This window comes from Aegilops tauschii, chromosome 7, assembly GCF_002575655.3.
Source record: "Aegilops tauschii subsp. strangulata cultivar AL8/78 chromosome 7, Aet v6.0, whole genome shotgun sequence".
In the NCBI taxonomy this organism is placed as follows: domain Eukaryota; kingdom Viridiplantae; phylum Streptophyta; class Magnoliopsida; order Poales; family Poaceae; genus Aegilops; species Aegilops tauschii.
This window is the reverse complement of record NC_053041.3, coordinates 609,589,987-609,601,146: the sequence shown is the minus strand read 5'-3', so window position 1 is coordinate 609,601,146 and position 11,160 is coordinate 609,589,987. Positions and strand designations below refer to the sequence as shown.

General features: G+C 47.9%; 1 protein-coding gene across 1 annotated transcript; it reads left to right on the top strand.

Moving 5' to 3' along the window:
- Positions 1 to 8,366: 8,366 nt before the first annotated feature.
- On the top strand, positions 8,367 to 10,256 carry LOC109785793 (uncharacterized). Its single transcript, XM_020344381.4, has 3 exons — positions 8,367 to 9,211; positions 9,305 to 9,640; positions 9,807 to 10,256. The coding sequence occupies exons 1-3, from the start codon at positions 8,404 to 8,406 to the stop codon at positions 10,058 to 10,060; spliced, it is 1,398 nt and encodes a 465-aa protein (XP_020199970.1). The 5' UTR covers positions 8,367 to 8,403; the 3' UTR covers positions 10,061 to 10,256.
- Positions 10,257 to 11,160: the final 904 nt, after the last annotated feature.

Below are 11,160 nucleotides of genomic sequence, written 5' to 3'. Positions count from 1 at the left end.
AAACCACTGTTCTCCTAATTCAGGAGTTTCTTCCAACACATCTGCCATAAGATCTTCAAAGCTTTTGGTATAGTCAGAAACTGAGTTGTTTCCTTGCTTAAGTGAGTTAAATTTTTCTGTTAAATCATAAGATCCATGCTCTAAAAATCTTTTTATGACTTCTTTTCCAAACTGAGTCCAAGACAATTGTTTCTTCAACAGTCCAGATCTTCTGAGCCAGGTATCAGCTTCTCCAATGATATACATTTGAGCAAGAGAAACATTATATTCTTCAGGTGCAACTGACATCTGGAAATACTTGTTGCATTGCCTGATCCATCCCACTGGATCTTCACCAGAAAACCTAGGAAATTCCAGTTTAGGCCCTTTAGTCAGTGCTTTCATGAATTGAGCTTGCATGTCCAGTTCATAGGTTCTTTGATATCCCTGCCACATCTGTCTGTCCCTGTTGTTCTGATAGAAGTGGTTGAATGCAGGTGTGTGTGCATTATTTATTGCTGTCAGAGGAGTGCTCCCAGAGTTGTTTGCCTCATGTCTGCCCTGCTGAGTGAAACCAGGTGGTCTATTAGTTTGATTTGTGCGAATAGGAGGAAGATTCTGAAGTTGAAGGTCTTCCAGCTGCTTGGATTTTGCTTTCTCAGCTGCTAGTTGCTGTCTTAGTTGGTCCAATTAAGCCTCTTGTTCTTGTGTGTGGTCTTGGTTCAGTGTAGGAGATTTGGGCACTCCCATAGAGCTAGAAGGTTGCTCTGATTGCTGAGCCTGCTGAGTTGTTTTGACCATGTTTGTAGAACATTACTGATCACAGACAACTGCTTACCCAGATCTAGGACCACTTTTTCAACCTCTCCTACAGTAGCTGAAATTTCTCCTTGCTTGGAACCGATAGCCTGCACTTCTGACTGTAATTTCGACACTTGTGACTGTACCTGAGCACTCTCTTGTTGCAGAACTCCAAAATCATCGCGCAGTGAGAGCACATCTTGCAGATCTGCCTCATCAATTCCTTTAGCGCGTCCCATCTCCTTGATCTGAAGCAGGGATAAGGAATTTTACTACTGGAATGCCAGCAACCCGTTCCCTACTCCCGATCCTGCCGCCGCCGCGATCCACGCCTCCTTGGCACACGGATCGGTGCTAGAGCGCGGAATTTTACAGATCAAGCAAGTTGCTCGAACAACCGCCTCTGCTCGACCAATCTGTGCCCGGATAAGCACCGCCGCCAACGCCACCACACCGTCGCCAACTACCACATCCCCGCCGCCACGCCTCGTCGCCGGTCGCTGAAGAAGGGAGGGAAAGGGTGGGAATCCCGGATCTGAGATGGAAAAAAAATTTGCTCCAAGGAACGATGGCTCTGTATACCAATTTGTCAGGACCCGAAGAGAGGGGAGAGATTTGTATAGCTAAATCTTCTACTATTAAAGGAGAATCGAACGTCGTGATGGTTCGACCTCCCACAACCCTCCAACGATTCCCACTTACCCCGCACGATAAAAACAATTCCCACTTCCCCCGCACGAAAAAAAAGAAACCCACGTACAATAGAGCAGCCACGATCAGGCACACACGTCCTTTTCCCCATCTATCACCAGGAGAATCCCCTCCCGATCCCATCTGTCTACCGAGAAAAATCCCTCAGCCGTCCAGCCCGAACTGCCGCGCCGGTGAAGGAGCCCACACTGAGGAGTCCCTCGATCCAATCCTCGCCGTCCCCATCACCGTCGGTCCCGTTCCTCTTCCCTCCGTTGGCTAGCCCGAACCGTCGCGGCCCTCGCCGCCATCGCCGGCGACCCCGCTCCTCTTCCCTCCACCGTCCAGCTCGAACCATCGCGGCCCTCGCCCTCTCCGCCATCGCCTGCGGCCCCGCCCCTCTTCCCTCCGCCGTCTAGCCCGAACCATCGTGCTGGTGCAGGAGCCCAGGCCACCCACGTGAAGACAATGGCGTAAGCCGCGTCATCGAGGTCGAGCGGTCCCTCAAGCCAATCCCAGCCCTCGCCGGCGTCAGCGGCCCCGCCCTTCTCCAGGGGGTCAGTTACTCAATCTCGGTCATCCGATTCATCTCCGTCGAGTATGTCACTGGTGCGGACGCTGCGTCGGACAACAACAACGCGAGCTCATCGCTAGCTCATATGAGTCTTTGGTCGAAGCCCTCCTGCCGCCGCTCTCCGCATGTTTCTTAGACAAAGGGAAAGACGAATGCCGGCGTCAGCAAGGTTGTTATCCCATCTCTCTCTCTCTCTCTCTAACTTTCTTATTTTATTTTTACATCGTTGTCACAATACTGGTCTGTGTTGCTATTGTTGTCTGAGTGAAGTGACTGCTGTTGTTGTAAGAATAGAAGTGAGCTGCTGATTTTGAATAAAATTGACTTGCTTGCAGATTCTTGTACAGGCAGAAGAAAGATAGAATTGACCTTGTGTACGGACTGTTGTATGGATGTCGATGGCCTGTCACCCGTCAAAGGAAGGTGACGCCAGATGTTGTGGAGGTGACGCACTCTGCCGGTGAGGAGCTTCGTGTCAAAGACGGTGATGGCTGACGAGCAGAGTCTGCTCGTTGAGGAGGTCATCCACCGTCATGCACATTCCTGGCTTTGGAACAACTTGGACTTATTTGATTTGGTTCGGTTCGATTTGATTTGGTAGTTGTGGTGGTGTTAAATTATCAGCCGCCGCATTTTTTTCGCAGATCTTTACTCCAATGGAGTCATTGAGGTTGAAGGAGGAGAGGAAGAAAAAACACATCATTGCATATTTGGGTTTAGTGATAATGCTTCCATATGTTCTTGATCCCCAGATACGACTTACCTCTATATGTACTTTTTTTGCTGGTGGGACATAACTAGAAAACTAATATTTTGTGTGGAACATAACTAGAACTAATTTTTTGTGTGGTTTTACCGTGTTTTAATTGTTGAAAAAAATTATAATTTGATGCCCCTTTTTTCCTTAACAATTTACTATTTGTCCTTCGTGTGATGCTCATGTTGCATTGTTCAGCGACTGCTTCAGGATTACAGGAAGAAGTTGGAGTAAATCCTTGTGTTTGGCTTCAATCTTTTGGTTTGGATATCTACCCAACATTGAAACTGACTGTTGTACAAGGGAAGTTCCATATTTGCGAGATAATTTTCTATAATGCAGAACTGTAAGAATAACCCTAGAACCATCTTTACAACTTGATGTTACTTAATAATAAATAATGAGTTACCTATACAAGAAGATTTAAATGCTTAGCTTTTCATGCCTTAGATAGAAATTGATGTGTTATTTCAAGGCTTGTACGGACTTTTCGTTATCCTGCTTTTCCTCTCAAAGGCTAGAGAGAAATCATTCAAGAAAGCTTCATAGTTATGTAAGTGTTCAGAATTTTGTTGCTAATGATTATTTACCTCTGTTTGCTTGGTCTTATGTAAGTGATTCTCTCTCTTTTTCTTTCTTTTCCACGTCTAAAAACTGCAGATATTGACTGTGAGATGAAATTGTCATTGTTCATAATTTAAATGTTTGACACAAGGCCGGAGCCTAGAATGCTAGCTTCTTAATGCTACTTCACGGGTTGCCATGTCGATGTTTCCCCTTTTAGACGGAGATGGTCGTGTCAAAGGTGTCAATGGCAAGGTTCTTCGCCATGTCAGGCCTCTCCTGTGCCTACCTCATGAAGATACGCCACCAATACATTGAGTTTCCACTGGTTATACTTCTTTACCGATGTAAAGTAGTTAAGTGATGGTTTTGTTGTATACTCTTTGGGAAGCCATTGATCTGGTACTACATAGACCGAGGACGAGCTGAAGAAAATGTGAGCCATGGGAGGAGAGATTTACTAGAGCAAGGTGAACAACGGTGGCAGCGACCAGATAGGAGACGCCGGGAATGAATGTTTTCTCGTTCTTGGTGCTTTGGCTGTTGTACACTAAAGTGGATGGGAGATCTGCAAGTTAAAGTAAATATCATGGTATTCCTCTCACGCACCTTTTCGCATATACCCTCATAACCTCTGTAGCTCTGCCTTCACCGTTCGTTGTCTTCTCTGTTCCTGACAAGTATTGACTTCTCTTTCACTTCCTTGCTTGTATATACATGCTATGATGTATTATAATATGGATTGGATTTCATATACATGTACTATATTGATTTTAAGCGTTACACACATGGCTCTTGGTCGTGTTCTTCTGATCTAACGGCTCTGTATCTAATTGATACGACAACATTTCTTGTTCATGATGTAACTATGATCATGCTTTAAGTAAATTTATTTACAGATGTGAATGCACTCATGATTTGTGTGGCTTTGTGTTAAAGTTTTCCAATATTATTTTTGTGTTGTTATCAAGTAGGTAGTTCTGTGTATTTTTGTATTTTTTATGGCAATTTCTTTGACCTGGTGGATGATTCAAATCCATATAGCTTGTGAGGTGATGGCTGTCTTCGGCGGCATTTTCATCTGTATAAGTTCAAATGTCTTTCCTATAGAGAAATAAAATGCAGTCCACTTAATTTTCAGAATAACAACTCTTGGTGACTACTATTTGTGAATTGCATATAATCCTTTGCAATTTTTGAATAGTTAACACAAGGTATTCGTTCATATCCTTAATTGTTCCATTGTGATGGTACTTGCATTACTCTCTGTTTGCAGATATATTCTTTTATGATTTGTTCATAATAATTTCTTCAGGACAACAATTTAGGTGGAAGATATGCTACAGACTAGGTGGTAATAATGCCCATCGTTTACAATTGCAAAACTCTTAATAAATGTCTTGATAATCTCAAATAATAAACTACTGATTATTTTTCCCGACATTCAGAAATGCATAGTCTCAGCCATAAGGCTTGGCTACTAAAAGCAAGGGCCCCAACTCAAAAAAAAAAGGAGCAAGGGCTCCGATCAACAGTATGGATCTCTAACCATAAAAGAACATTAAGGATTTGCACATATGTCCACACATTGATTATGAGATTATGAAGGGAATTAAACTATAAAAGGACATTTTAACTTGTTTCATTTCTCGTGGGATTTTTTCCCGGGAGTTTTTAACTTACAAGAATCATGTCATCTACAATGGTATGTGTGAAACTATGTCTTCTCGTAAAGATAGCGTATGTATTCTTTTTATCCTTTGAATAAAGAAAAATAAGATTCATATTATGTACTCACTCCGTACTTGTTGCTCCGGATGTATCTAGCACTACTATTAGTGCTAGATATACCCGTTTGAGTGTCAAGTAAGTATCTAGCACTATTTAGTGATAGATATATTCGTTTGAGCGACAAGTAATTCCAAACAAGAGGGAGTAGGTTTTAACAGCTATGTCATATAATTATTGTTGGTAAGATTGGTGGTTACCTTTTAATCATGAAAAACAAGCGTGATGTGTAAATTGTTATGGAGATTAACATGATTTTCCCTTGTTAAAGGACAACTCTTCATCCCCAAGAGAATACTATTCTCTTCATTGTATTATGCCAACCCTTGTGGAAGGCCATGGGAAGGTAGCTTAGAGCAACTCAACCGCAATGACCCAAATCGTCCGTCTTACGTCCGTGCGGATAAAATACAACGCCCAACGCACGAACCCGTTCCTATTTTCTGTACGTTTTGTGTCCACTCGGACCTATTTTCGGCTCAAATTTGGGTCCGAAGCGGACACAAAGCAGACATTTTCTACGTCCTCTTCGTCCGTCTCTGTCCACTGCACGTCCTCCCTGGCCCACTTGTCATTCACCCACCCATCCTTTCTCTCTCTCATTGGTCCACTGAGTTGCTCCATCGAATGCCAATCGCGGCGGTCCCGCGCGCCACAGACGTGCACGACCGCGCCGCCTGGCCGCTTTGTTGAAGCCGTGCACCACCGCACCGCCCGGCCGCCTCGCTGGAGACGTGCACCACCGCGCGCTAGAGCAGCTAGGCCGATGGAGCGTTGTAGCTGCCTCCACGGGACACCCGCTCCGAGGCCGAGGCGGCTGCGCTTCGGCGAGACCCACGGTGGCACCAGGGGCGAGGAGGTCGACGCTGCCCCTTCGGATTTTGTGACTGCGTCGTCGTGCCATGTCGCTCCCGCACCCGTCTCTCCCTGCGCGCCTACACTGTCGCCGTGATGCCGCTGGAAGCGAGGAGCAGCACCGCAGTGCCTGGGCGAGGCGACGGCGGACGCCGCGGGGGCACGCGGGTGGCTGCGAGAGGACGTGGACAGGCGGGCGCGGGCACCGCAGGAGGTCGAGGCGGACTGCGCGGGTGGGCGCTACGGGCGATTGCGCAGGCAGCGGCGGGCACGGGGACACGACACTACAGGACGCGCCGCGAGCAAGGCGCGCTGAGCGAGCGTAGCTGGGCGGGGCGGGACCTGCGGGCGCGGGGCGCAGCCGAGCTGGAGGGTGTGGCGGGGAGGGAGCTATGGGGTAGGGCGCGGCCGAGCAACATGGCATGGAGGGGCGAGCTGCGGGGCGGGGCGGCGCCGCGGGAGCTTGCCGTCTAGGTGTTCGACCGAATGTCGGGGCCGACATGCCATAAAATGCATCCAGACCCGTTGGGCGCACCGGCCGATCCAGACGAAAAAGCGAACACGAACAGGCGGACGGGCGACCCAAACGAATGAAAAATAAACTTAACATGCATCTGTTTGGGTCACCACATTGGAGTTGCTTTTAAATGATTCAAGAATATCATCAATCCTGATAGTAGAGGGGATCGGAGTTAGGGAGGCGTTTTGTTAACATTTACATCTGATTTTTATTTATTAGTAAATAGGGGCGCGTTAACATTATTTTCTCTTGTTAAAGTATTTTTTAACCCGTGGCAACGCACGGGCACTCAACTAGTACAGGAATAATTTGTGGAAGAAATCTCAATCTTGGCTGTATTGATGTAAGAGTAGTGTTTAGGGTTCTTGTTCAAGCCACGATAGGCAAGGCAGTTGAGGAATTCGATAATGATTCGGTCCAGCCACAACCCGGCTGTTTATAGGCTGGCCAATGGTAACTAAAGAAAATGCTGTAACTGAAATAAATGCTACAGTAAAGTGATGAGGATCCAACGGTGGCGATCTATCCAGGAGCCATCGTGGCCGTTGGTTGTCTGAAACGGTATTGTCGGATCTGCTACACCCCTTCTCTGAATCTCACAGGATAACTGAATAATGGACACTTCAGTCCTGACAATCATGCTACCTGATGATTTCCAACAGGTCATTCTTCTGAATTTCTTCCAGGAAAAACATAACATTAATGAGGCTGTGACAAGAAGACATTCCAAGAACGCCGGGGGACACATATTCTACCACCATAGAAGTTGCAAGCCCAATTTTGCAGTGGTAAAAGCTCGCTTAGCAAACTGTTAAATTTTCTGACCTTTGGAGAGAGATTTCAAGGCTTCCATGATTTGTCTGTATGATTTTTGGACAATGTAAAGAAACGTATCATAGATAGATGTATGGAGAACAGAGTAACTGCTAATGCTCCATACTGAAACAAAAAATATTCTGCCAGTGGCACCAGCAGACTGAGGATTTGGTGCAGAACTCTAGAACGATTCTGTGGTCGGCTCTGAAGACAAAGATAAAGTCCCAAATGTTCAGGCCTAAATTATATTTGTGGTGGCCAAGAACTCCACGCTAGCGTCCAGTCATCATGCAGCCGCACTTGCTTTGATTCCGCGCGGTGCACCTTGCCTACTGCAGAATCCCAGCCTGTAATCCTTTTCCTTTAATATTATCATTCTAGTTTTGTAAGCTTTTATCATTCTTAGCTACTGTCAGAGTTACAGAATGTAACAGCATCAGCATCAAATGTATTCTTCTGCTCACATGAAAACTCTTTGCTAGTTTTCCTGCATTCTTCAGATGAGATTCAAACTAGATGTACTTCATTATTTAGTTGTTACAGGACATACTTGATGATTCGATTCCAAGTTCTTGCGATGATATGTTGGAAGCAGCAGTTGTATGTACTGTTAGAAGCTGAAAAGTGTTTACTGAATTAGATTGCAGAATATTCAACATGCTACTATGCTTACAGAGTCCATTTCCAGCCAGCGATGCATTTTCATTCTGGAACCCAGTCTAGAAACTTCCATCCGGAACTCTCCAGAAGTACGAGTATATAGTATTAGCAAACTGGCAATAGCGACCATAGATTGAGCCAAACCCCTCGTCAGCTCCTAAGATAACACGAACCGCCAATGGTTAAGCTCCAAAGCGTTAGGTCATGTTTCACATGCCATAGCGCCCGTGAAGGAATCCATCCAGTCACCATTCGCGCCACCTTTTACAGTAAGCATCATGTGCCACCAATACATTAAGCACTAAGCCGCGGCTATATAAACACGCATACAAGGCACAGGAGTGCACACCTCATCAGCAAAGACCATATATACTACTAACACAGCCACATCAATCGCCAATGGCGTCGTCCCGTCGGGCTCTTCTTGTGGTGCTGCTGGTGTCAATGGCAGCAGTTGTTGCAATGGGCAGGCCGGTGAGAAGCGACCTGGGTCTGGGTTTAGGTGGTGGGCTGGGCATAGGGCTTGATCTTGGGCTCGGTGGATCGGGTTCGGCCTCTGGTTCGGGCCAGGGGTCGGGTTACAGTGCTTGGTCAGGCCAGAACGGCGGTTCTCATGCCGCGTCCGGCCATGGGTCGGGCACGGGCTCCGGTTACGGGTATGGCTCTGGCTCTGCTAATGGGGGCTCCGCTTCCGGGTGTGGTTCGGGTACGTCGTCTTGCTCGGGTTCGGGTTCTGGCTCTGGTTCCGTAGGCTTGGGCACATCGATCAATGTCGGTGTAGGTGTCGGCTCGAATGGCGGGGCGAATGGCGGTCCTGACTGTAACACGGGTACCGGGTCGAACTATGGTTCCGGAGTGGGCTCGGGTTCGGGGTCGGGCTCTGGGTCCGGGTCTAGTGGAGGTTCATACCCTTCGCATGGTCGTGAGTCATCTGGTATTGGGTCGGGTTCGGGTGTATCGTCTGGGTATGGTGGCGGGTCGAATGTCGGGCCAAGTGGTGGGTGCTCATCTTGTGGTTCCGGCTCTGGTGGTGTTGTTGGTGGCTCCTCGTCGAATGCGAATTCGGGCGCTGGTTCAAGCTCCAACTCTTACGGAGGGTCGAACGCCGGTTCTTACTCGAATTCTGGAGCTGGGTCCGGCTCAAGCGTAGGCTCAGGATATGATTCCTCTGGGTCTGGTTCAGGTTCAGGTTCATCTTCTGGGTCAGGTTAGTGTTTCGTGTCATGTTTGGTTATTCCTCTCGTTGCTAACATTGACGCATTTTTTTCACCTGGACTCACCAAGCTTTTATGTGTCTCAGGTGCGGCTTCATTTGGTGGATCACGTGGCGGTTCAAGCTCCAACTCTGGCTCCATGTCGGGTGCAAACTCAGGGTCAAACTCTGGTGCGTTCGGTGCTTCAGGCAGTGGATCAAACTCGATGTCGGGTGCAAACTCCGGTGCGTTCGGTGCAACAGGCGGTGGATCAAACTCCATGTCGGGTTCAGGGTCAAGCTCTAACTCCGGCTCTATGTCGGGTGCAAACTCGGATGCTGGTGCTGGTTCGAGCTCGGGTGCGTTCGGTGCATCAGGCGGTGGATCAAACTCCATGTCTGGTTCAGGTTCAGGGTCAAGCTCTGCATCCGACTCGAGCTCAGGTTCGATCTTTACTTCTCAAGTTCTCATCATCATCACTTTACTCAATTGTGCGTTCATATGGAATATCCGTACATGTTCTAACTAATCCTACGTTTGCAACCCCAAACAAAGTTTTATCCATTGCAACTGCAATTCAAGTGTGACACGTGCTTGATTTTTCTACAGGGTCTACCGGATTTGGTTCTGGCACGGGCGCCGGTTCCAGCTCGAGCGCCTGGTCCGGCGCCGGTTCCGGCTCGAGCCCTGGCTCGTTCTCCGGAGCAGGATCCTCCAGCTGGTCCAGCTCGACGTCCGGCTCAACCTCGGGCGTAGGGTTCGGTCCCGGGGGACGGCCGGGCTTCGGCGTCAGCGGAGGAGGAGCAGGGTACGGCGCGGGCTACGGGTCCGGAGGTGGGTCTGGCTGGGGCAAGCACCACTAAAAATTGATGCCCTTTTGTGGCCTTCACGCGTGATATTTTCCTTTGTTTCTGGCTGGGTGGTGTAAGCATGCACCATTGTATTTTACGTCTTGTGGACGAGTTGCGTTTTCTTTCGAATGAATCGTTGCAGAATCGCGTGTGTTCTTGAAAAAACAAGCCATGGAAGTTTTTTTTTTCTTTTTGAACACAGAAGCCATGGAAGTTGAACAAAATTCTTCGACAAGTCACGCTGCCGGCAGGGTGTCCCCTTGTCGGGTCGTCGAAACCAGCATTGCTTGAGCTCTTGTGCTACATGATTTCCCGCCGCGACCGGCCGATCACGTCCCGCCCGGCGATCCGGCGGATCCGGCCGGCGAATGAGCGGATGAGACGTCACCGGGATCCGATTAGATCGTCCGTGGCGAAAGCTGCCAGCACGGGCACGGAAGCTATCCTATATCTGGGCTCGCCCGCTCGCCCGCCCGGGCCCGGACCCCGTCGCCATGCACAAGACGGGCGTTCCTTCCGGCGATCGATCCTCACACGCGACTCGATCCGGCCGGCCGTTTCGTTGCTCTCGGCGCGGGCCGGGACACGTGCTCGTGGAGCACTCACATGGAGCGCTCCGTATGCGCTGCTCTGCAGCTCCCCGCCCGGCCGTCGAATTAGTGCCAGATGTCCAGCGTGGCCTCAGATAACGTGGCCGTATTTATATCTAAACACATGCATCGTTACGACTTCTCCAACTTGTCCAAAGTCACAACCGAAATACCAACAGAAATCACATTTCTAGCTCTAGCATCAAAAGTGTTTCTTTTTTCCTTTTTAGCATCAAAAGTGTTGACAGATATTTACCCGAGACAAAATAATTGCTACATCTTTTGTCGTGTTATTGATGACGTTACCGGCGCTAAAAGTATGAAACTGGTTTTCAAAATGACATAATGTACATGGTACAAATAATTGATTAAAGGAAAGTCCAATGAGTCCTCGTGATGATAATTTTGAACCAGCGTTTGCTAAATCTCAATCGATTGGGACTTGGTTATTTTTTAAATACATGTTTTCAACCCTTTTTAAATATACAGCAACATTTTTTCAAATACATGTTAACATTTTCT